This window comes from Acinonyx jubatus, chromosome A2 (assembly GCF_027475565.1).
Source record: "Acinonyx jubatus isolate Ajub_Pintada_27869175 chromosome A2, VMU_Ajub_asm_v1.0, whole genome shotgun sequence".
Taxonomy (NCBI): domain Eukaryota; kingdom Metazoa; phylum Chordata; class Mammalia; order Carnivora; family Felidae; genus Acinonyx; species Acinonyx jubatus.
The window spans coordinates 155,502,878-155,528,421 of NC_069383.1; the positions used below are offsets into that span (position 1 = coordinate 155,502,878).

The 25,544-nt window shown below is 54.0% G+C and overlaps 2 protein-coding genes across 5 annotated transcripts; one reads left to right on the forward strand and one right to left on the reverse strand.

Annotated features, from left to right (window-relative positions):
- Positions 1–215: 215 nt before the first annotated feature.
- Positions 216–11,046, reverse strand: CLEC17A (C-type lectin domain containing 17A). Of its 4 annotated transcripts, none has more exons than XM_027050302.2 (12): positions 10,909–11,046; positions 10,685–10,762; positions 9,321–9,353; positions 9,169–9,219; positions 9,044–9,085; positions 8,843–8,884; positions 7,909–8,049; positions 7,761–7,823; positions 5,848–5,943; positions 5,485–5,636; positions 3,964–4,073; positions 216–1,248 (listed from the first exon to the last, which is right to left on the reverse strand). In XM_027050302.2, the coding sequence occupies exons 1-12, from the start codon at positions 10,952–10,954 to the stop codon at positions 1,116–1,118; spliced, it is 987 nt and encodes a 328-aa protein (XP_026906103.1). In that variant the 5' UTR covers positions 10,955–11,046; the 3' UTR covers positions 216–1,115. The 4 variants fall into 4 exon arrangements, with proteins under 4 accessions (XP_026906103.1, XP_026906102.1, XP_053075729.1 ...); XM_027050301.2 differs by having other exon boundaries at positions 8,822–8,884; XM_053219754.1 differs by having other exon boundaries at positions 216–2,133; positions 3,960–4,073; positions 8,822–8,884.
- Positions 11,047–21,124: 10,078 nt separating this feature from the next.
- On the forward strand, positions 21,125–25,502 carry NDUFB7 (NADH:ubiquinone oxidoreductase subunit B7). Its single transcript, XM_027050359.2, has 3 exons — positions 21,125–21,315; positions 24,710–24,878; positions 25,307–25,502. Exons 1-3 carry the CDS (start codon positions 21,204–21,206, stop codon positions 25,437–25,439), a joined length of 414 nt encoding a protein of 137 aa, XP_026906160.1. The 5' UTR covers positions 21,125–21,203; the 3' UTR covers positions 25,440–25,502.
- The last annotated feature ends 42 nt before the right edge of the window (positions 25,503–25,544 follow it).

A 25,544-nucleotide genomic window follows, 5' to 3' on the forward strand; every position in this document is an offset into this window, starting at 1 on the left:
TGGGCAAGGGCCACACATCGAACTGACATTTTGAGAAGCTCTCACACGGCAAGAGCTAATAGTCCAGGAAGGTCCACGGCAACTAAAAGTGAATCATTCATCGAAGATCTTTTTACAAACCACCAACAGCCTAAAGGCACGAGCAGGCATAGGTAGCCACCGCCGCTGTCCTGGGAATCTGACCAGGAATCTGGAGGAGGGGGCGGGCTTGCCTTTCTGGAAGCTTCACAGGCCAAGTCTTGGCAGAGGCCTGATTCTGCCCCCTAGGTCAGGCAAACCTCACCTGGGACATTGAGAAAGTTGCTTTGTCAAGAACAATTTTTCCCCACCTGCTTTCCCAGAAGCTGATCCACATCAGGTAGACAGTAAGGGAGCCCTGGGCCAGCACCCCAGGGTTCAGAAGAGCCAGGGAGTTTTCCGCTCCAGCTCAGTCATTATCAGACCCGGAGCCCCCCGCGGCCAGGATTGCTTCCGCGGAGCCGGGAGCAAGGACTTGGTGAGTTTCCTCCAGCCCCCAGAGCTGGGAGACAATGTCTAAGACCTGGTCTCCTGCCAGCTCGCCACCTGCTACAGACTGAATTGTGCGTCCCCCGCCCAATTCGTATCTTAAACCCTAACCCTCAATGTGATGGTTCAAGGCGATAGGGCCTTTGGGAGGCGATCAGGTCATAAGGGTGGAACTCTTTGTTCCTTATAACAGGAACCCCAGAGAGTTCTCCCCCCTTGCAGCATAACAGAACACAGCAAGACGGCCCTCTGCGAATCAGAAAGTGGGCCCTCACCAAGCACTGCACTTTCACCTTGGACTTCCCGGCTTCCAGAAATTCAACAAGTAAATCTCTATTGCCTGTAAGCCATCCAGTTTCCAGTATTCTGGTACAGCGGCCTGAATAGACTAGGACATCATCCAATTGCACAAGCCCTCTAGTCGCCAGAGAATTGCTCTCACTTGCACCCAAGGGGACTGGCTCCATCCAAGCTGCTGGTTCCGTTGTAGGTCCATCCGTGTTGGCTCACAGATTGGCAGAGTCTTCCGTGGAAGGGCGGGAGGTTCTCATCCCCAAGAGCCGAGGGGCACTCGAGTAGGGACCCCCCCCCACCCTCAGCCGTGGGGTTCAACAGGAACATTTCCGCTCACAAATCCAGTAGGTCGTTTTGTCACAAGAGAGGTCGTTCCAGGTGCCACCTTTGTTCATGCTGGCACAGTCCTCATCGTTGATGTTGTTGGGCTCCTCTGGGTCCCAAAAGCTGCAGAGAGGAAAAGCAGGCATTGGGGAGGGATGAACAGGTGGGGCACAGGGGATTTTTTTCAGGGCACTCTATGCGATACTGCGACGGTGGATACGTGACAACATACACGCGTCAAAACCCACAGAATGCACAACACTTGGAGCGAAGCCTAATGGGAACCGAGGACTTCAACTCATCATAATGTATCCATATTGGTTCATCGTCTGTAACAAACGTGCCACCCCAAAAATGCAAGATGGTAATGACAGAGGAAACTGTGTACCTTCTGCTCAATTGTTTGGCAAAAAAGAAAGTCTGTTAATTAAAGAAAGAATATCAGGGAGTCGGGGGGAGGGGGGAGGAAAGGCCCTCACGGTTCAAGGCTCTTTCTTGCATCCTAGCCATTTCTTCAGCTTTCCAGAATTACCTGAAGCCACCACGTTGTCCCCTTCACCCCCACCTTGTCCGTCTTAATTCAGCCCCGCCTCCCCGTTCACCAGGACGGTCTCCTGCTCCTGAGTCCGTTTCCTACATCTGGTCAGTTTCTGCCTCTTACAAAGAACGTTTCTTGGAATCCTTCCAACCTCCCAGGTATTGTAGTATCTCAAGTCTCTTCCATTAAGGCAGAGCCTGATTTGGCAATTCGGGTGCATGGGATTTACTAAGGGACGCTCTCAGGAGAGGAGTGCGAGAAGCAGAATGGTGCAGGGGGAGACCTTGAGCCCGGATGTGGGTTCAGCCTGATCTTGCCTCAGCCTGATCCAAGAGGGAGCTCTGTAGTGTGAACAGCACCACAGAGTTCTCTCGACTTGTGACAAAGGGTCCCGGCTTCTCTTAGCCACTCGTTGGCTGTGGGCTGAAGTAACCTCCTAGGGGAGCTGGCCTCCATTCAGCTGAGGACAACTCTCTAGGGAAAGCACATCCGTGAGCCTTTAGCAGTCAGTTCCCTCTGCCGGGGGAAGGCTGCACCAGCCCCATGAGGGGGTCTCAGCTGGGCCCTCACAGCACCCCACTATGCCATGTCTTTGCTATTTATAGAGTGGTGCCCTCCTCCAGGAATCTTTAACAAAAAATGAGAACCCCTGTCAGGACACTAATATGTCTAATATATAAAGAGCTCTTAGAAATAAAGAAGAAGGGGCACCTGGGTGGCTCAGTCGGTTAAGCTTCCGACTTTGGCTCAGGTCATGATCTCACAGTTCATGGGTTTGAGCCCTGCATCGGACTCTGTGGGCTCTCTGCTGACAGCCTGGAGCCTGGAGCCTGCTTTAAATTCTATGTCTCCCTCTCTCTCTGTCCCTCCCCTGCTCATGCTCTCCCAAAAATAAACATTTAAAGAAAGAAAGAAAGAAAGAAAGAAAGAAAGAAAGAAAAAGAAAGGAAGGAAGAAGGAAAGAAGAAAGAAAGAAAGAAAGAAAGAAAGAAGAAAAAAACTAAAATCCCAGTGTAAAAATATACCAATGATATAATAAACACTTCACAGAAAAGTTAATACCTGTGTCTATTAAGCATATGAGAAGATACCCAGGAGCACCTGGGGGGCCCAGTCGGTGAAGCGTCCAACTCGATTTCAGCTCAGGTCATGATCTCATGGCTTGTGGGTCCGAGCCCCACATCGAGCTCTGCACTGGCAGCACGAGCCTACTTGGGATTCTCTCTCTCTCCCTCTCTCTGCCCCGCCTCTGCTCCCCTGCTCGCGCACTCTCTCAAAATAAACTTTAAAAAACATACAAATAATAAAAAAAATAACATATCCAACTCCAGTCATTATAAGAGAATGCAAATTAATACTAAATTGGGATTCCATTTCATCTACAATTAAACCAACAAAATTACAAAAGTCTGATGAACTCTTAATGAAGAAAAGTATCGTCGAGCCAGCGAAAGCATAAACTGGTATAACCACTATGAGGGACAATCGGTGAATATTTGTTTAAAATACAAATACATACACTCCTTGAGAAAGTAAGTGTAAAGGCTGAGAATATAGGCTTTAAAGCTAGACTGGCTGGCACGGGCCACCTGCCAGCTTTCCAACCTTAGGTGGTTGCTCAACCTCTCTGTGCCTCAGTTTCCTCATCTTTAAAGTGGAGATGATAAGAAAAAAATTTTAAAGATGGAAACAATTATACCTTCTTTATAGGATTATTAAAAAGATTAAATCAATGGGTTAATATATGTAGAGTGCAGAGGGACAGAGAGCTAGAGATAGAGATCCCGCTCATCCAAAAGGATGAAGCTTTTGGAAGCTGCCTCCCCCTCCCACCCTATGACCACTCCTCCTTCCCTCCACCGCCCCCCCCCCCCCCACCACTGGCCTGAGGACCTGACCTTATAGTTGTGCTAAAAAGCAAAGATGTTGCAATGGAGAAAAATGTTTCATCTTTTTAAAGGTTTGTTCACTTTTCAGAGACAGAGAGAGACAAACCGTGAGTGGAAAGGGGGCAGAGAGAGAGGGAGACACAGAATCGGAAGCAGGCTCCAGGCTCTGAGCCGTCAGCACAGAGCCCGACACGGGGCTCGAACTCACGGAGTGTGAGATCACGCCCTGAGCCACCCAGGCTCCCCGCAATGGAGAAAAATTTTAAAGGTACAGGGACCAGATTCCCTGTGAGCAAAAAAGCACCCTTGGGCCTCCTTTACCCAGCCTGGCCTGGGGTTCTAAACAATCTTCTGGCTTGGACTGCACAAAGACCATGGCGGGCAGAGACCCCAAGGGCCCTCAATACTTGCCTCAGAGTGACAGGTGAGCCATCCAGCCACTTCCAATCCCCTTCATGGTCCCTGTCACTCAGCCCCAGCCAGTAGATCCGTGGAGAGCCATGAGCCTTGGCCACAAACTTCTGCAAGTACAAACTCCATTCAGCCATCAGCTTAATTACATCAAATGTAAGTGGTCTAAAAACACCCATTAAGAGCCAGAAATTGTCACACTGAATTTAAAAAACAAGATCCGGGGAGGCCGGGCGGCTCAGTCGGTTGAGCGTCCACCTTCAGCTCAGGACATGATCTCACAATTTGTGAGTTCGAGCCCCGCGTTGGGCTCGCTGCTGTCAGCCCAGAGCCTGCTTCAGATCCTCTGTCTCTCTCTCTCTCTCTCTCTCTCTCTCTGTCTCTGCCCTTCCCTCGCTCGCACACTCTCTCTCAAAAATAAAGAACAGTTAAAAAAAAAAAAAGACCCAACTGTATGTTGTCTACACGAAATCTGCTTGAAAATAATGACACAGGTAAAGGACGGAAAAAGACCATGCAGACCCCCGGGCTCAAATCCCAGCTCTGACACTTGCTAGCTGTCCATGGCCATGGGCAAGTCTCTTAAACGTACGGTGCCTCGGTTTCCCCATCTGCCAAGTACAAGCAATGTCTACCGTGGGCAAATGGTTTTTGCACTCTAACCGTCGTAGCACCAAATCATCGCAGGTGCTTACGAAAAGCCGGTTTTCCTTCGCCGGTGAAACTGCCTTCCTACCACCTCAAAGCGCAGCAGGACCCACGCGTCCCTCATCGAGCTACGGGGACGGTTACTTGGGCATCACGTGACCCCTCCTGACTCGCACGCTAATTCACAAGATTGTTGTGAGGACGTTAATGTAAGACGCGAGGTGTTTGGAACCCAGCCTGGAGAACGGAAGGAATAGAATAGCCGTGACGATATCTCCAGGTTAGAGACTTGGGATTTGAACCCAAGGAGAGCCTGTCCTCTTAACCTTGTTGTTTAAAGCCCTCTCAGCGGGGGCGCCTGGGTGGCTCAGTCGGCTGGGCTGCCGACTACAGCTCAGGTCGCGATCTCGAGGGCCGAGGGTTCAAGCCCTGCATGGGGCTCTGTGCTGACAGCCCGGAGCCTGCTTCAGGTTCTGTGTCTCCCTCTCTCTCTGCCCCTTCCCTGCCTGCTCTCTGTCTCTCTCTCTCCCTCAAAAGTAATAAACAATTTTTAAAAAGTTTTAGTGGCTAAGAGCATCTAGGCGACTCAGTCGACTAAGCATCTAACTCTTGAATTTGGCTCAGGTCATGGTCTCATGGTTCGTGGGATCAAGCCCCACGTCAGGCTCTGTTCTGACATTGCTTGAGATTCTCTCTGCCCCTCCCCTGCTCTCTCTCTCTCTCTCTCTCTCTCTCTGTCTCTCAAAATAAATAAATTAAACATTTAAAAAAAAGAAAACGTCTTAGTGGCTCAAAAGCACTTCCAATTTCTCTCCATCCAGGAAGGATATGTGAAACCTGCTGGCTCTTGAGGGCTTGGAGGGGATAGCTCACCTGTTCGGCGAAGCTACTGATGATGACCAAGTGAGAGTAATTCTCCTGACAGAACTTCCGGGCTTCGTCCCATGACTTGGTCCTTGGGGAGAAGTAGTAACACTTGCCCTCAAAGGGGAGCCAGCCCTCAGGGCAGGTGGTCCTGGTACAGTCTAGGGACAGAATAGTATGCTCTCAGCATGGCCCCAGAGCCGGGGTCATGTACACGGTGTGCCATACACAGTTGTGCGGGTTGCGCACTGCTCATCTCCAGGGGGCATCGTTTGGGTTAACTGCACTGAGAATCACCCCCCTGGGGATTTGTGCGACATGCCAGCACAGTCATGTCCCCCATCTCAGGGCAGTTCCCCAAGTCCCACTCACCTAATAAGCCCCGAAGTTCTACCAGGGACTGGTTGGTGTTAGTTCTTATGTGGTCAATATCCTTCTTCAGGCCAGCCAGCCCTGCCGTGCCAGTCACTGTCAGCAAGGATGGGCTGGAAGGTTAGTAACGCAAACCCCCATCTACCCATCCACCCACCGCTGACTGCAAACGCCAGAAAGAAGCGAGACCCACGCTCCTCACTGCACCCTCTTTCTAGCGGGTGGTGCTAGAACTCAAAACTGACGTGCTCAGTGGCCAGAGAGAGTCCTAGAGTGGCTCAGAGGAGGGACTGAGCCCTGGGGCTTGGGGAAGAGTGGGGATGGTGGACTTCCTGGAGGAGGTGGGTCTTGCAGGAAGATAGTGACTCAGTATCCGCGAGAGAGAGGGAGGGAGGCTCAGCAGGCCGGGGCCACCTTTACAGAAGCAGACATGTTGGGGCAGGCCGCAGCGGTAGAGGTCAAGGTGAACCTCACAGGAGCCAGAGCTCAAAGTAGGGTGAGGGCCAATGTCCAGGTCCTCGAGTGTTAAGCCTGGAGTTTCACCTTGGACTCTGGGCAGTGAGACGCCACCAGTGGGTTTCGAGCAGAAGAGTGGCTTGAGTACAACATGCGACAATTGTTGGGCTTCAGCAAACATGGCGAAGGCCGTGCTAGCCCAGGAGATTCTTCTACAACTAAGTATTCCCACTGCTCCCACGCCAGACTTGCCCACTTCCAGCTGGACACCCTCCGTCTCTCTACCCACTAAAGCTTTTCTATTCCACCCACCTCTCTCCACCCTCATCCAAGCCACCATCACCTCTCACCCGTCCAACTGCCCCGTACTCCTCCCTTGTACTTACGACATTGCCTCCTGCCACAGGGCCTTTGCACACACCTGAAGCCCTCCACCCCTCACGTGGTTGTTTCCCTTCCCTCACTCAGCTACAGCACTCTTTCCCTAGGAAAGCCCTATATGACCTTCCCAAAGATAAGGTCAAAGATCCCTTATTATATTTTTTTCCAGAGAATCAGCATCCTTTGGACAATTCGCTGAAATTTGGGATTTTATACTCATTTGGGTGATAATTTGGTACACGCTTCTTAATACCTGTGCTGTCCAACAGAAGTAGAATATAAACCACATACATAATTTTGAATTTTCGAATGGCCCCATTTAAAAAAAAATTTTTTTAATGTTTATTCATTCTTGAGAGAGAAAGAGACAGAGCACTAGCTGAGGAGAGGCAGAGAGAGAGGGAGACACAGAATCCAAAGCAAGCTTCAGGGGGACGCAGGGCTTGCACCCACGAACCGCGAGATCATGGCCTGAGCCGAGGTCAGGCACTTAACCGACTGAGCCACCCAGGCGTCCCTAATGGCCCCATTTTTTAAAAGTCAGAAGAAAGCAGGCAAAAGTAAGTTGAGTGTTATTTTTTTTACTTATACTTTACTTTTTACTTTGGATACTTATAATGTATCCAAAATATTTTAATGGGTAACCAGTATTAAAGATTATTATTCTTGATATTGTTGAGCTATTTTACATTCTTTTTTTTTTTTTTTTTTTTTTTGGAGCAAGTCTTTGACATTGGTGTGTGTTTTACACTCACAGGCCATCTCCGTTCAGAATGACCACACTGCAAGTGTCCCATAGCCGCAGTGTCCAATAGCCTACTTGTCCCATAGCCACAGTGGCTCATGGCCGCCATATTGGACAGTGGCGATCTAGACGCACACATGCACGTAAACACACGCTCACGCACACGCTGTGCAAGGACAGGAACGGTGCCTGATGTGCTCCCTACCCCACCCGTCCCCTGATACCTACACAATTCCCGGCAAAGGCAGGATCAGAAGTGGCCTTGGGGTCGCATTTGAGGGGTCATGTTGGGCGTTCGGTATGCGTAACATGAAGGGAACAAAGCACTCACCACTTGCTTGCCATGCCGTCTGCTGAAAGGTCAACATTCTCAGCTCTCCCACCACCTCCTGGTCTATGAGGAAGAGTCCATCTTGAGCCCAGGCCCTCCCACGCCCCATGCTCAGCGTCTCCCCAGGCCCCATCCCCTTCCTACTCACACTTGATAAGGGTCACAGCCAGACCAGTGCAGCCCAGGAGCAGTGACACCACCACCAGCAGGCACAGGAACACCACCAGTCTCTCCTCCTGGTAGCACCCAGGACATCTGGACTTCTGACTGAGCTGGGACCCCGGGGTGGCTGCGGGAAGAGAGTGGGGACACAGAGACCAGTGCTGGTGCTTCATAGAGTGAGGAAGAGACACTCGAGCCTCTCTCCCAGAGCGGGGAGACAGAGATCCGTGGTCATGACTGGCTCACCAGAGGGCGTCGGCGAGAGAGGGTCAGGGGAAGAGAACCCTGAAGGAGCCCAGAAGAGCACATGCTGTGCTTCAGGGCCACCGCTTCCCCAAACGAGCCCCCTCCCCATCTCCAAATGAAGCCCCACCCCCATCCCATCTCCATTTTCAAATCCAACACCATCACCGCAACCTAACACGACTACAACGTAACCCAGAACACGGGAGAGAACGTGCCGTGTGCCAAAGCATCCTGTCACACCCTTGTTACTGGATCCTCACCCTTATCATGTAGATGTCACTATTATTCTCGGTTTGCAAAGAAGTAAACGGAAGGCTTGGCAAGGTGGTGCATGAGTTGGACCCAGCGCAGCTCCTAACGTTTGCGATGCATTACCCTATACTCTCCAGCAGCCCCTGCCCAAGCTGCTCCCCCCTTCTAGGAAGCTTATGGACCTTTGCATCAGGGGCAGAGAATGTTTCCCGTGCTTTATGCAAGTAGGAGGTGGGGCCTGAGGAGAATCAGGCAGAGACCCTGGGTCCCTCGAGTCTGGTTTAGACTCAGGGAGGAGGACCTTCTGAAAGGAGACACTTCTCTGCCCCAGGGTCTCCCTCTGGAGCTATAGGTCTGACTCAAGGATACTTGCTACCATAAGAGGGAAGAGAGGGGCACACCTGGGGGGCATGTGGACTTACCAGCTAGGGACGGCTGGAACGGAGGGCATTCTGGATTGACACCTGGGAGAAAGGGAGAGAAGCATTTATTCGCAAGTTGCTGCAAGACTCTACATCCCAAGATCAACACCTCCCCCATCCCATCCGATTTGTTCTCTAGGGAACTGGAGGGCTTCCCGGTGTCCCCTCGCAGGCTTCTGACAGGCTCTCCCCACCGCTCACCCAGTGGAGGAGATGTGCAGATGACAGGGGTGAGGTCCGGGCCTGGAAGGGGCCAGAAAGACAGTGGTTATGCAGACAAGGACTTCAGCCAGGTAAACTGAATGGTCCCAGCCCCAGATTCTCACCTTTGATCTTTGGGGACTTGCAAGGCAGTGGGGAGTTCTCTGTTTTCTTTCCTGGGGGCGGGGGGTGGGAGGGGAGGGAGGGAAAGGAATGGTTAGGCCCAGAGCAACACAAAGGCAGCACTGAGTTTCCTGTACCCCCAACCCCAACTCACCTGCCCTCGGAGGCCTAGGTGGGGCCATCGAGTCTGTAGAAGAGAAGTTCAGAGTTAGAGCCGGTGTGAGGCCCGGAAAAAGATCAGAAGCAGTGATGGAGCCAGGGCCGAGGCTCACGTGGAGGGTGAGGGACAGGGTTGAGCAAGAGAATGGAACCGGGGTTGAGCTACAGCGACCAGCCGTCCTGGATCGCCCGGGACTTGCCCAGTTTTAAACCTCAAAGTCCCACGTTCCAGGAAATCACTCAGCCCTGGGAAAAACTGGGGCAGTTGTTCGCCCTCAGTGAAAGACACAGCTGAGTCTGGGCTAAGGCTGGAGTCACGGGTGTGGCTGGGTTGAGGATGGGGTGGGGGGACGGTGAGGGACACGGGAGCAGGGTTCCGGTGCGGGATGCGGTCCGGATGAAGGGTGGGACTATCACTGCACCAGGGGATCGGGAGGAAACCCCGCTTAGGTCGTGGTTCTGTGGAAGAAAGGGGGACGACTGCGGCTTTGGGAATAAAGCTGGAAATCGGACTGCAATCGGAAATGGGGAAGGGGCTGACTTCGGGGAAGGGGCAGCACCGAAGATGGAATGGGTGGGGTCCATGTTGGAGGTGGGCTTGAGGATTGTGTCGAGACCAAGTGGGAGCTGGGAGCCGACCCGCCGCAGAGCCCAGGGCCCCTCCTGCCTCAGTCGGAGCCCCGGGCACCTCCCGGGTGGGCCTCTCACTGGACTAAGAAGCGGTGGGCGCAGCGCCCCGCCCTACAGGGACCGGCCGCGGTCCAAGGACACCAGCACAGCGCAGTCGACCCTCAGGGGAGCCTCGAAGCCTTCCCTTTTACACCCACTTAGCAGACTCTTCTCGAGACCCGGGCCAGGCATGGAGCCTAAAGGCAAATCCGGTCCCCAGAGTGTGGATGTGAGGAGGCTGGGAGTCGAGGGTCCACGCACTGCTGATGAAGCACCAGCCTTCGTGTCTCAGGACCTATGCACCCATCAGTTCTCTACCAGGCTCCTCTGCCTAACGAACTCCGGCTCATCCGTTAAGCCCCATCCCAATATCCCCCCTCTGACCCCAGTCTCCCCACCACTACAAGCGGAGCCCTCAATTCCCCCTGGAGATTTCCCCCGTTCTCTCGGGCCATCCCTTCGTGGACCTGCTCACCGGGGGCTGTGCCCAGAACCGCCCCTCCCAGTGGACAGGGAGACCTTCCGGGGCAGGGCAGAGGCACAGAGACACCTGTCATCACGGCGTCTGGCTGGGCACACAGGAGGCTGACCATGCGTCTACAACGCCCAGCTAATGCCCCCTGGCCGCTGCTTCCCTCGGGGCACAGGCCACACATTTTTCTGCACCCGGCCTCTGAGGAGTCCTCTTACCTGGCTTGGGAGGGAGATCCTTGTAGGGGGGTGCCATGTTCTCGTAATCATCGCCATCCTCCTCCTCCTCTCTGGTCCCTTCCAGACGAGAGGCAAGTGAGAGCCCAGCCCATCCCCTCTTCTGTCCCTCGGGCCCCGGTTTCTAGCCGCAGGGTGGGGATGCCGTAATCTGGGTCCCGACCATCCCTGGCTGGCCCCCAGCTCCAGCCCGGCCAGGGTCATACCTGGCAGGTCCTGGCATCCAGAGTTGGTATACATGTGCACGGCCATGGCTAACACGAGAGCCTGAGAAGAGAGGCCCGGATGGTATCTGCCTCTGACGCCTCCTGCTCAGGTGCCTGAGGTTTCTCTCAGTTCCCTTTTTCATTAAAATTCAAGCACATGCAAATCCACCTTCGGGGGAACCACCCAAACCCCCCCACACACACACGTGCGCGCACACACACGCGCACACACACACACACACAGACGCACACATCCTTCACCCCAGTTTGGATTCACGCACAGAAGTGGCAATGCCTGCATCTGAGCAGCAAGCCCTGGGTGGAAAAAACGGATAAGCTCCTTCCTTCGTGGAACTTCCCATCAAGACACAACAGACACTGAACTAGGAAATAAATATAGAAATAAGTGGTTCGGTTTTTTATTTTATTTCCAACAGTCACCAAGTATTATTAAAATAAAATCATGTAGGGGCGCCTGGGTGGCTCCGTCGGTCGAGCGTCCGGCTTCGGCTCAGGTCATGATCTCACGGTTTGTGGGTTCGAGCCCCGCGTCGGGCTCTGTGCTGAGCGTGGAGCCTACTTAGGACTCTCTCTCTCTCCTGGGGCGCCCGGGTGGCTCAGTTGGTTAAACATCCGACTTCAGCTCAGGTCATGATCTCACGGTTCGTGAGTTCAAACCCCACATCGGGCTCTGTGCTGACAGCTCAGAGCCTGGAGCCTGCTTCGGATTCTGTGTCTCCCTCTCTCTCTGCCCCCGCCCCCTGCTCATGCTCTCTTTCTCAAAAATGTACAAACATTTAAAAAGTGACAAAGAAGCCAGCACCTGGCTGGCTCAGTCAGAAGAGCATGAAGCTTTTGATCTCAGGGTCATGAGTTCGAGCCCCACGTGGGGAGCAGAGATCACTTAAATAAACTTTTTTTTTTTTAATGACAATAAAATACAATAAAATGGAGTGAGGCATAGGATAGAGGCTAGTGTAGAGAGATAAAGAGGGAAGGCCTCCTGGAAGTGACAATTGTGACAAAATGCTAAAGTGATAGGTGCTAAGTACTCCCATGTTCCACAGCGAACGTTCCATGTTCCACGTTCCTGGCTCAGTTATCTCTGGCTGCATCACAAATTACCCCAAAGCTTCGTAAACGACAACAAGCATTTATTAGCTCGCAGTTTCCGTGGCGCTGAGTTCAAGAGCAGCTTGGCTGGGTGACTGGTTCTTCCCCGGGATCTCGCATATCCCGTCAAGAGGCTCCCTGGGGCCAAGGTCTCTGTGCTGAAGCTGGGATATCTGCTTCCAAGATGGGGCGCTCTCTCCAAAGGGCCGATGGAGCGTCCTCCCAATGTGGCACGGGCCAGGGTGGAAGCCATGCCACCTTGGATGCTTTGGCCGCACAAGTCACAAGCTGTGACCGCTGCTATCTTTTTTCACCCCAACCGGTTCCGAGTCGTTGCGGGAGGAGACGCCATGAGAGCATGAACACCGAGACGTGAGGATCATCGGGGGTCATCCTGAAGGCTGGTCACCACCATCACATGCACAGAACTTGCAAAGGAAGGTTTTTCACCCTGAGCTTGACATGGACTGGAAGTTATTTAAAAAGTGAGAGTTGAAGAGAGAAGTCTGTCCACCTCATTGGTAAAGCAAGGGATGAGGTTTTGACTCCGATCCCAAACCAGGGACCTGTGGGAAGGGGCTGCAGGAGGGGTGGCCACATCTCTGGGTTCAGCACAGACGTGGGAGTTCCCTGAGAACCAAGTGAAGACAGTGGGGCAACCAGGCTGGAGCTATTTGGAGCGCTCTGCCCAAGTGGGCAGCCTGCCTTGTGTTTCTCCAAAGGCCTGCCATCAGCCTTTGGGGCCAACGGCCTGAGAATCACCCATGACCCCTCTCTTCTCTCATTTCATGGCTCTGGCAAGTTGAATTTTCAAAAGATGGCTGCAACAGTATCTGTCTGTCCTACATGTGCTCATGCAACGTGACCTCGCCAGTCCGCGAAGGAATCCAACACTCCCCTTGAATCTGGGACAGTGGCAGTGACTCTCTTCTGACCACAGAATGTGGTGTGACTGACAGCTGCCATGCAGCCTCCACCTGGCTGTGTCAGAACACGTGCTCCCTGCCGCCATGTTGCGAGGAAACCCAAGCCGTATGGAGGTGTTCGCTCAACACTCCCAGCTGAGGCCAGACTTCAAGCTGTCCCAGCCCAGGTGCCAGACATGCAAGTGAAGACACCTCCTGATGTTTCCAGCCCCCCGGGACAGTAGAGTCACTGTAGAGTAGATTCAACCTCCAGCCCATTGAATCTTCCTATCTGAGGCCCCGGACGTTGTGGAGCAGAAACCAGCTGTCCCTACCATGCCCTGTCCCCTAGAATCTGTGACTGTCACTGAAGTGACTCTTAGCCACTAAGTTTGGGCTGGTTTGTTAGATACCCTAGATATTGGAAATCTGGCAAATCTGTTAGTAATCCTGGGTGGCTGTACCTTCACAATATAACCAGCTTCTGAGCCGGTCTGACCTCCCAGTCTAAGCCGTCTGCTCGGATTACAGTAACTGCCTCCTTCTGGTCTGCCTGCCTTCTGCCCTTGCCCTCCATAGAGTAGAACTCACAGAAGCAGACAGGTGGTTGCCAGGGGCTGGAGGAGGCAAAAATTGGGTAGGTGTTGGTTAAGGGGAGCAGAGTTTCAGTTATGTAAGATAAATGCGTTCTGGGGAATCAGTGTACAATGATGTGACTATAATTGATGATGTTGTACTGTGTAGTTGAAATTTGCTATAAGGGTAGATCTTGGATCTTCTCGGAAGGAAGGAAGGAAGGAAGGAAGGAAGGAAGGAAAGGAAAAAGAGAAAGAAAGAAGGAAAGAAAGAAAGAAAGAAAGAAAGAAAGAGAAAGAAAAAGAAAAAAAGAAAGAAAGGAAGGAGGAAAGAAAGAAAGAAAGAGAAAAAGAAAAGAAGGAAGGAAGAAAGAAAGAAAAAGAAAAAAGGAAGAAAGAAAGAAAGAAAAAGAAAAAAGAAAGGAAGGAAGGAAGGAAGAAAGAAAGAAAGAAAGAAAAAGAAAAAATAAAGGAAGGAAGGAGGAAAGAAAGAAAGAAAGAAAGAGAAAGAAAGAAAGAAAATAAAGAAAAAGAAAGAAAGAAAGAAAGAAAGAAAGAAAGAAAAGGAGAAAGAAAGAAAGAAAAAGAAAAAAAGAAAGGAAGGAGGAAAGAAAGAAGGAAAGAAAGAAAGAGAAAAAAGAAAAAAAAGAAAGGAAGGAAGGAAGGAGGAAAGAAAAAAAGGAAAGAGAAAGAAAGAAAGAAAGAAAGAAAGAAAGAAAGAAAGAAAGGAAGGAAGAAAGGAAGGAAGGGAAAGAAAGGGAACTAGTAACTGTAAGGTAACAGCTCTAGCAGTTTTTGGTGGAGCCTGTCAGGTTTTCCACCTAGAGTATCGTGTTATCTGCAAAGAGTGAAAGTTCGACTCCTTCCTTGGCAATCTGGATGCCTTTTATTTCTTTGTGTTGTCTGATTGCTGAGGCTGGGACCTCCAACGCTGTGTTGAACAACGGTGGTGAGAGGGGTGAGATCCCTCTATCCCTACTTTCTTGGGGATTTTTCTCAAGAAAGGATGCTGTGGTTTGTCAGATGCTTTTTCTGCATCTAGTGAGAGGATCATCTGGTTCTTGTCCTTTCTTTTATCAATGTGGTGTATCACACTGATTGATTCACAGATCTCGAAGCAGCCCTGAAGCCCAGGAATGACTCCCACTTGATCAGGTTGGAAAATTCTGTCAATGTGCTGTTGAATTCAGTTTGCTAGTATCTTGTCGAGAACTTTTGCATCCAGGTTCATCGGGGATATTGGCCCGTAATTCTCCTTTTGAGTGGGGTCTTTGTCTGGTTTGGGAACCAAGGTAACGCTGGCTTCATAGAATGGGTCTGGCAGGTGATGGATATGTTATGGTAACTATTTCACAATGTACACGTACATCAGATCATCAGTTTGCACACCCTGAATATACACGAAACATCTATTTTATCTCGGCGTTGGCGGGAAAGAAGTCTGAACGCAAGGTTTTGGCACAGCCATGCTCTTTCCAGAAGCTCTAGGGGGGGACCCTCTCTTGCCTCTTCCAGCATCTGGGGCTCCTGGTGCTCCCTGGCTGCGGCCGCATCCCCCCAGTGTCTGCCTCCGTGGTCACCCGGCCTCTCCCTGTGTGTCTGTGCCTCAAGTGTCTCTCTCCTTCCTCTGAAGCTTTACACCATGCTGGTGGCTTTGAAGACGCAGGAAGGGGCCATGAGCCAAGGAATGCAGGTCTAGAAGCTTGAAAAGGCAAAAAAAAAAAGGGGGGGGGGCGCCTGGGTGGCCCAGTCGCTTAAGCATCTGACTTCAGCTCAGGTCATGATCTCACGGTCCGTGAGTTCAAGCCCCGCGTCACGCTCTGGGCTGACAGCTCAGAGCCTGGAGCGTGCTTCGGATTCTGCGTCTCCCTCTCTCTCTGCCCCTCCCCTGCTCATGCTCTGTCTGTCTCAAAAATAAATAAACATTTAAAAAAATAAATAAAATAAAAATATTTTTAAAAACCAAACAAACAGATTCTCCCACGGGATCCTCTGCTGACACCTGGGTTCAGCCCCCATCAAACAATTTGAACTTCAGACCTCAAGAACTGTAAAAGAGCCCGTTCCTGTTGTGCGAAGCCACTAAATTTGGGGGGATTTGCCATGGTAACCATAGGAAACCACTCTGTACCGCAAGGGGCAAGACCCCCCCTCATAAGGGCTTTCTGCTGAAAGGAAAAGGCATTGAAACACAAACTGGCTTAAGGCTTAAGCAACAAGGAAATCCTACCCGGCGTGTGCACAGGGTAGGATATTAGGTTGGGTTGCTGTAACAGACATTCAGAACAACATCAACTTAAAATAGAATTGCTTGCCTCACAGATCAATATAAGCAACCCACAGTCTCCACGAGCGGAAAATCTTCGCCAGCACATGGGGAAAGTGTGTGCCCAGCCCTGGCTGAAGTTGGGGCGGGGGGGGGGGGGTGCTGCAGCAGACCAGCCTCCCTCTCCAGGGAAAGCTCACCCCAAGGGCTGGGCTTTCCCCATTACACTGCAAGAAGTAACGTGCAAAACTTCCCCAACCTGCCTGAGGCGTAGGTACAGCCGTTCCCATTCTACAGATGGGAAAACAGAGACTCTGAGAAAAGGAGCCTGTCTGCTGAGCACACCCTGGGCCACAAGGCTCCAGAAGGATGTGTGAGGTCAGAGGGAAGGGAGGGGACAAAGGTGGGGTTGCACCAGCCAAGACGACTGATAGCATCTCTGCCCCACCAAGGGCGCCCCTTGAGGTGAGCGGATCTGGGGCAAGATCAGGGCGGCGAAGGCCGGATGGTCTCGCTGGGAGCTGGTAATGGCCACACGGCCAAGGCCATCCTTCAGGGCCGGCCACACAGTGGGTGCTCAGGACCTGGTAGAGGAATCCAGTCCCATCAACCGGGCATACATAAGGCCACGGGCCCAGGCTGACCCCAGCTCTGCCCCAGTCTTGCTGCGTGACCCCAGGGGAGTAGAACAACATCTCTGAGCAAAGGTCTTCTGATAGGCCCAACGGGGATCGGGGATTCAGTTGTTCATTTCATCCCACAACTCCCTATGTGTTACGCTATATTCCAGGGTACTGGGATACCTTGTTCAACAACAACACAACACAAAGGAAGATCACAGAATGGAAATCTCACAAAGCATGTTCTCAGACCGGACGCGAATTAAACTAGAACTCACAGAACGGTATCTGGAAAACCCGCAAGTGTTTGGAAATTAAATCACGCCCACAGGTCAAAGAGGAAGTTGAAAATTAAAAATATTTTTAACTGACGAAAAGTGAAAGGATGCCATATCAAACTGCGGGGGGTGCAGCGAAAGCAGGGCTAAGGGGGCGACACAGGGCACGGATGCTTATGTTGAAGCAGGGGATGGGGTATATTTGAAAGTTGCTGAGAGTCTTTTTTTTTTTTCCCCGAGTAACACTCTTGGAAACATCTTTCTAGGCAATTCTCTACATTCTTTACAGGGTTGCCTACCCATCCATTCACTAACACTGTTCACAAGAAGCCAAATAGGGAACACTCATAAAGATCCGTCTTTCTGGGGGTGACTGGGTGACTCATCGGTTAAGCATCCAACTCTTGATACTGGCTCAGGGCATGGCCTCGGGGTTCACGAGACTGAGCCCCATGTTGGGCTCTGCACAGAACGTGGAGCCTGCTTGGAATTCTCTCGCTCGCTCGCTCTCAAATGAATACATAAATAAAGTTCTCATCACAAGAAAAAAATTGTAACTCTGAGTGGATGCGAACTAGACTTATTGTGGCAATCACTTTGCCATATACACATATGTAGAAGCATTTTGTTGTGCATCTGACACTAATATGATGTCGTGTGTCATTTATATCTCAATTTTTAAAAAGAAGAAAAAGGTGGGGCGCCTGAGCATCCGACTTCGGCTCAGGTCATGATCTCATAGCTCGTGGGTTCGAGCCCCATGTCGGGCTCTGTGCTGACAGCTCAGAGCCTGGAACCTGCTTTGGATTCTGTGTCTCCCTCTCTCTGCTCTTCCCCTGCTCATGCTCGCTTGCTCTCTCTATCAGAAATAAACTTTAAAAAAAATGTTAAAAATAAATAAAATAGAATAAATAAAATAAAAAGGTGATCGGGGAAAAGCCTGACAACTGGAATAGACTGGAGGACGTGGAGGAAGGCCACAGATAATGGCTGGCTATCTGGTGGAAGAGGAATCTAGGCTGTGCAAAGGCCCTGAGGTGTGTTCAAAAAAACAGGAAATGTCCCCCTTCTCCGTGAGCGTTTCTTTAACAACCGGCCCTCCTCCCAACCCTCCATTCTTTATAATTCTCCGTGATAGTCATCACCATCTGACATTCCATATCCCTCAGTTCTTTCTCTTGTCCATTGCCTGTCTGCCCCCCATTAACAGCTCAGCTCCGCTACACGGCACACAGTAGGTGTCCAATGGGTGTTTGTTGAATGAATGAGTGACTGGCCTACCTGCCCAGCCCTGACGAAGGCCACCCAGGAGGCCAAGCCCCTCACTTATCCCTCCAACACCAACCAGCCAACCTCCCCGCAGGCAGCCGCAATCCCAGGGCGGCTCCAGGGCCAGATTACAGATGCCATCTTTTCTGCCCCGTGGGCAGATTAAGGCCTGCCCCAGGGGCTTTCTAGGCCTCGCCGACCTTGTTTTTCCTCCTCCCCCTGAACCGAATTACCCAAAGCTTCCTATCTCCCATCCAGCGGACCGTAGCAAGGCGTAGACACCGCCCAGAATTTCCTTCTCCACCCCGGGGGCCCACTTGGGCCTCTGAGACTGTTCTGCTCAGAAATGTTAAGACAGCACCTGCCTGGGGCAGGCCCCAGGAGGCAGAAGAGGGTGGCAAGGGAAGCAGGAAGGAGGGGTGGGGGGCTGTAAGCAGTGAACCAGCGTATGGGGGGGGGGAGGGGAGGGGGGGAGAGGGAGGGGGGGAGCAGGGGACACCGGAAAGTCTCTTTGTCAAATGGCTGGTAGAGAAAAACAGGAAGATTGCGTGGCACCGTTGGCCAAGGCCCGGCCCCTTCCTCACCCCGCCACAGGCTGCGTCATACCACCGTCCCCCTGACACCATCTCCCCCAGGTCCCAACTCTGAGGATGCACAGGCCACACTGAGGCATTCGAGTCCACGGTCCCCGGGACAAAAATGGGCCCCTTCCCCCCACCCTTCAGCCTCTAGTGAAATGACTGGTCCAGGAGCTTTCTCTCTGGTTGCCCTTTGTTAACCCGGAAAAATAAATAAATAAATGAAACAGCCAATTATTTGACCAGCAAAATGAGTGTGTTTGGGAAAAGCAGAGGATCGCACCCCGGGATGAGCAAGGTGCGGCCAAACCACAGGCGAGTCCAGAGAACCAAGGGGAGGCCCGCTCTTCTATAAAGGAAAGAGGGGGTCGGAGGGCCTCTTATATACAAAAAGTCCGCTGGAACAAATCTGGAGTTGCAAGTGTGCTGGCTTCTCACTGGCTGAGTCGTGACCTTGTCTCACCCGCTGGGCCGTCGCCTCCAAGGAGGAACTCTTTCACCCTCCCTGTGGAGGGAGCAAAGCTCAGCAAGGTACCTCTTCTGCAGGTTCTGCTATGGAGGAGGGCGGTAGGGCGCGAGAGCGCCCCCTCCTGGCCGCCCCGCTCCACTTGCAACGCGGCTTCCTTTTCCCCGCCTCCTGCCTTCCAGTTAGGGTGCAGCCCGGACACGAGTAATCGTGGCAAGCAAGTACTGGGCGCCTACTGTATACCAGGCAGTGAGCGCTTTTCCTGCGACCACCTAACTGACTCCTCCAAACCACGCTCTCCGGTTATTCATCTGTTGACCGCATAGACGCTTACGCAGCCCGTCACCTGTGGGTAAGCAGCTGAAGCCCAGAGAAAGGGAGGGGGAGGAGAGACATCCAGAACAAGGTTGGGCTGCCTGGTACAGCTGTGCAGATGGTGCACTGCACAATTCCAGGAGCGCCGTTCAGAAAGACTGCAATGTGAATGCTGCCCCCTGGAGTCCGAAAGAGCACAAGAATCACAACTCTATGTCATGCTCCTGGGTCAGGTCCCAAGTAGCCCTGGAAAGGAAGTCTCAGACACCGTGGGTCCATCCCCGAGAGCCTGTTTTCTCCACCTAATAACGTATTGCGGCCACTTCTCCGTGTCAGCACGTGAAAGTCAGCTCAGCAATTCCCCCAAGGGTGGTTTTCAGACCAGCAACATCGCCAACACCCGGAAACTTGTTAGAAATGCAGATTCTGGGAACCCACCCCGTACCTCCTGAGTCCGACCCTTTGGGGCTGGGTCCAGCTTTCACTCCATATGAAATGAGGGACCAGGAGAGGGTTGCAGCCGAGGAACGACACGATCTAACTTCCTTTCTGCCAGGTACACGAGACGCTGCCAAGCACCCATTGAACGACTCCTCTTGGTGAGCCTGTGCGGGTTTCCGGACAGTAACAAATTTGCACAGCATTTGGTACAGTTGAACGCTGAGGCCAAGAAGCGTATCCGGCGGCATCAAACTGTGTTATGTACTCTTAAATTTTCATACATGCAAGCCCTGATGTAACAAGCGTGAAGTGTAATACCAATTCTTTAGAGTGGCCATTAGAGGACTAGTAGAATTGCATCTTTTTTCTTTATAAAGCTATTACTTTATTTAAAGCGTAAAGTATTTATTTATTCCGAGAGAGAAATACTTAATAAAATATTTACGTATTCTGAGAGAGAAAGCAAACAAGCAAGGGAGGGGCAGAGAGAGAGGGAAGGAGAGAGAGAATCCCAGGCAGGCCCTTGGGCACAGCACAGAGGCCGAGGTGGGGCTCCAACCCACAAACTGTGAGATCATGACCTGACCGGAAATCAAGAGTTAGACGCTTAACCAACTGAGTCACCCAGACGCCCCTAGATTTTTTTTATTATTATTATTTGAGAGAGAGAGAGAGAGAGAGAAAGTGTGGGGGGAGAAGGAGGGAGGGAAAAACAGAATCTTGGGCAGCCTCCACGCTCCGCGCGGAGCCAGTCTCAGGGCTCTATCCCACAGCCCTGGGATCATAACCAGGGTAGAAATGCATCTGATTTTATGCATGTAGAAATGCATCTACAATTGCATCTTATTTTATTTTTACAAAAGTATCCAATGGGATTTATTTAAAATGTCAGCTTTAAATACTTTTATTTATAAATAACTTTATTTGATTATTTGAATTCAGTTTAATCAATTAAAATATGGATTGTGAGTAACTGTATTTAAACTTTTGATGTTTGCTAATTATATTACCAGTACTGTGCAGGGTTTTGTTTTTCTTTCGTTTTGTTTTTAAGACAAAGTCAAAAGTTCTAGAGGAAAAACGTTTTTGGGGGGAAATACTGTATACTATGAGAAATAACTTTCATTTATGCTCTAGCCCCGGGAGACCAGAGGCGCCCGGGGAGGGGAGGGAAAGGCCCCTGGCCCCTGGCCCCCCTGTCCCTCATCGCCTGCCCCGCTGGTTTCCAGAAGCAGGAAGCCCCCCTTCTGGAATCCACCCGATCCCTAGAAAGGACGCGCTGCGCCTGTGCTGTCTCCGCCTGACCGCCAGGTGGAGCCAGAGAAAACGGAAGTCCTCCGGAGTCGTTCATCTCCCTGATCCCGGCTGCGGCCTGCACAACCCGGAAGCCGTGGCCGGCGAAGGGGCAGTGCTTCCGGGTAGGAGCGAGGTGACCCCGGCGGCTGCCGGAACCTGCGGCTACTGCAGCCATGGGGGCGCATCTCGCCCGGCGCTATGTGACCGATCCGTCGGGGGAACCCGACCCCCAGCGGATGCCCACCTTCCCCCCCGACTACGGCTTCCCGGGTCGCAAGGAGCGCGGTGAGGCCCAGTGCGCAGGCGCGGCCGGCGGGCTCGGGGCGCGAACCCCCGAATCCCGGGGTCCCCGGGGTTGGGTTCGGGCTTCTCGTGCTGTGTCTGGGCTCAGCCCTGGTCTCGGCCCGGAAGAGTCCGGAGGACACGCGTGAGCCTGCCTGAGTGTGGAGGCGTCCCAGGCAGAAGTCACGGTGTGAGCGAAAAGCCCGGGGGCGAGAGTGACAGTCGGGAGCCGAATGAGGCGGGCGGAGCTGAGCTCAGTCCCGGAATCCCTGGGGAGCCAGGGGAGGGCTTATCACGGAAGAGGCGTGCCCACCGTACCTCTATCCGGATATCACTGCTGTTTGGGGGTGTACACAAAGCTAAAGGGGGGCTCGCGCCGCACATGCTGTCCCGCTCGTTGCTTCTTTTTTTTTAATGAGTAATGTCAAGCACATCGAGGGCCCACCTGGCCAGGTCACCGCGCATACATCAGGCAGTGACTAAAGAGAGCCCCAGCCCCGTGGGAGAGACAGCGGAGCCAGGCATTATCTCGGGCGCCGCCCCTGGGGGATATCAAGGCAGGCTCCCAGGAGTCGGTGGCTGGAGGCGAGATCTGAGAGGGATACGTAGGAATCGGCCAGATGACATACAAGGAGAGGGGAGGGTCAGTGCTTCTGACCAGATTTGCTTTGTCAAAGGTTGTGCTGGCTGCTGGCCGGGCCACAGGCAGGGCGACCGAAGCCGGTGGTGTGCAGAGAGGTCTGGGTTCGAGAGAACCAGGAGGCGGACGCCTCCGGTGCCCCAAATCCTGAGAGTCCTGCAGCCCCGCCTGTACCTGCAGTCCATCAGTCCCCCCGCCTCCTGATCCACTGCCCATCGCCCCTCGCGTTGCCCATAATCCCACGGGCCTGTGCTCCACTGACCTGCTGAAACTCGGCTCTCCCTCCTGGCAGGAGGTGCAGCTGAGTATCACGGGAGAGAAACCCCCAACCTCGCTGACTGGTCTCCCCTTTGCTCCCCTCAGCGGACCCTTCATGTTACTGGTTTTCCCGCCACATTCCCTGGCACTCGGGTCGCCCTTGTGCCTTCCTAGACCACTGTCCCCCACCTTCTCTGTGACTCTGGCACCTTCTCGCACCTCCCTCCCACTTGCGTCGGCTGGTCACTTTACATCCACCCGTCAAGGAGCCAGAAGCAACCAGAAGAGCTCACCTGGCCTCCCTGCGTCCCTGGGCCTTGGCCTTCTCTCCTGTTACTGTGCACGATCTGCCCCTGCTCTAGCTAAGCACCCCCCCCCCCCCCCGCTCCAGAGGAACCCTTTTGTGCCCCCTCACCTATCAGAGGGCTGCCCCGGCCATTCATTCTCCCCTCTCGCAGCATTGGTTTCCCCGTCAACGTGCAAACACGCTGTTGCTCCTGCCGTTTCAAAATCCCCTCCAGCGGTCTCCCCGCCACCTCACTGAAGGGGCTGCTGTCCCGCTTCCCTCCCACCCCCACGCCGCGCGTACCACTGGACCCCGTTGTCAGTTGTCACTTCTCACCGACCCGCCGCGGTCGCCTCCAAGTTGATCACTACCGCTTCCTGGAAACCCCTCGTCACCCGGGCCCCCACACACCCACCCACCTCGCTGATGCTCCCTCAGGATTCTTGCCCACGTCCCTGTCTTGTGACTGTTGAGGTGCCTCGCTGCTTGGGCCTTCTGTCTCCACTCACTCCCGCCCATCCCTGGGGGTGTGTCTGCTAGACCCCCCGTTTCACACGCCTTGTGATGCTCCCAAGTTTTCATCTCCGGCCGGGCCTGGACCCTGAACTCCGGGCTCACAGGTGCACTACCTGTATGGCAGCTCCCACTCAGCAGGTCCGAAACAGAGTTTGTGACACCCTCCCCGCCCCCACTAAGCGGGCCCCTGCCTCCAGCTCCAACGGCATGCTCAGGCTGATCCCTGGGGCATCCTGAACCTCAGGGCCTTTGCACCTGCTGTTCCACGGCTGGCAGTGCTCTTCCCCCAGGTGTGCGTGTGACTCACTCCCCCGCCTTCGGATGCCAGTCCTGAGGGACCCCTCCACATACAGCTGTGACGCAGCCCCCAACCCCACCCCTCCCTCCCTTGCTTTACTGTTCTCCGTACTCCAGACCGTTGCCGGACATTCTGCAATGCTGTAGTTCTATCTGTGTGGTCTGCGTCTGCCCTCAAGGGCCTGCGTCCCTGTCTGGCATGGTTCCTACTGTACCCCCAACACCCGGCACATGGTAGGCGCTCTGTAAATCCTGGCTGCTGAGGGATGATGCCGGAGCCCCGGGTGCACTGCGTTGCCTTGGAAGCCAGCAGGTGGATACCCCCGCCTGGGGCTCATCCCCGGGGAGTAGCGATCGAAGCCGCCGACTGGAATGCGCAGAGGGCTCCTAGCGAGAACCACTGGAAGCCAACATTTAATGTTTGGGCAGCCACGGAGCGGGAGGGGACGTGAAGAGGGGGTGGTCCCCAGGGAGCTGTGGGGATGAGGTTCGAGAGGAAGCACGCACGCACGGGGTCCTGGCATCTTGGGAGGCCCTGGTGAGAGCCCCGTGTGAGCAGTGCTGGGGTGGGGTGTGGAAGCTGGAGGAGAGTGGGGTGCAGGGGCAGAAGGTGAGGGCCTGGGCCGGAGAGACAGGCAGAGGGGAGGGAAGCCAGCCAGGGGAAGAGCGCGAGATTGCCGGGGACGCCTTTTGGTGCTGATGGGAAGGAGCCGGACCGAGAAAGATGTCGAGGGGAGCGGAGGTGGCGCCTGAGGGTGCCGGCAGGCTGGGTCCTGGGCGCCCGTGCTGCCCTGAGCCCTCTCGGAGGCCGAGAAAGGAACGCAGGTCACCAGGCACGGTGGGCACAGGCTGGGGTATGTGGCCAGTTCCTAACAGCCCCACTGGGCCCCCCGAAAGGGGATTCCCCCACCAGGACCCTGGAGCTAGTGTTCAGCTCTGAGTCACGAGCCTGGGCACTTCCCGTGTGTTCGCTCAGGCAGCAATCACTGTGGACTCTGGGGCGGGGGACCGTTACTCCATTTCTTAGTGGAGAAAGCGGAGGCCGGCCCAGAGGGCAAAGCTGGGGTCCGGGTCCGCCAGGCAACACGCCCCACGCCGGGGTGCGCCCCACAGAGGGACGCGCTGGGAGAAAGTGTTTCTGAGCGTGGGCCCTGCAGGGTGGGCCTGTCCAGAGAGTGAGCCCAGGGTTGGGGGGGGGGGGGGGGCGGGGAAGGAGACCCAGGGAAGGAAGGTGAGGATCCAGCACAGACGTCGAGGTGCCCCGGGGTGAAGGGAAGAGACGGACCCTGATCTGTGGCCGCCAGCTGCACGTTGCCCGCTGGGTCCGCCTGGAATCAGGTGTGATGGTGGGGACGGGTGTCTAGCAGTGAGACCCCGACGAGCCCGCCCGCTCCTTGCAGAGATGGTGGCCACACAGCAGCAGATGAATGACGCGCAGCTGGTGCTCCAGCAGCGAGACTACTGCGCCCACTACCTCATCCGGCTGCTCAAGTGCAAGCGTGACAGCTTCCCCAACTTCCTGGCCTGCAAGCACGAGCAGCACGACTGGGACCACTGCGAGCACCTCGAGTGAGCCCCGGCCCCAACCCTGGCCTCAGCCCCAGCCCTGACCTCAACCCTGCACCCCGGCCCGGCCCACGCCCCGGCCCTGGCCTCAACCCCGGCCCACGCCCCAGCCTGGCCCGGCCCCACCTTGGTGGAAGGGGGACTCTCAAGGGGCCTGCTGGGTGGACGGGTGGTCTCGAGGCCACCTGGAGGAATGGCCAGGCCAGGCTTCCTGGTGGGAGGCCCAGCTTCCGCCCCAGGGCTCGCTGTCAACCAGCCAGCACCTGCTCGGCAGACCCCAGACTTAAAGCAGCCACACGCCGGTAGGTCTTTCCTACTCAGAGGCCTCCCAGAAAGCCGTGGGACGCCCATTCCGGGCCCTTCCACTTCCTGGGGCTTGGGAGGACCTGGCCAGGGGCCCTGACACCCCCGTTCACGTGCTCTGCTCGCAGCTACGTGATGCGCATGAAGGAGTTTGAGCGGGAACGGAGGCTGCTCCAGCGAAAGAAGCGGCGGGAGCAGCGGGCGGCAGACGTGGCCCAAGGCCAGGGGCCTGGCGAGGTGGCCCCCGAGGTAGCCCTGTAGCGGACCCGCCCCCACCCTGAGGACCAGTCGATAAATAAAAGCCTCTGGGCCCCTCAGCCGGAACCCTGCCTCCTCCTGTGATGTGCTGACTCCCCAACCCTGCCC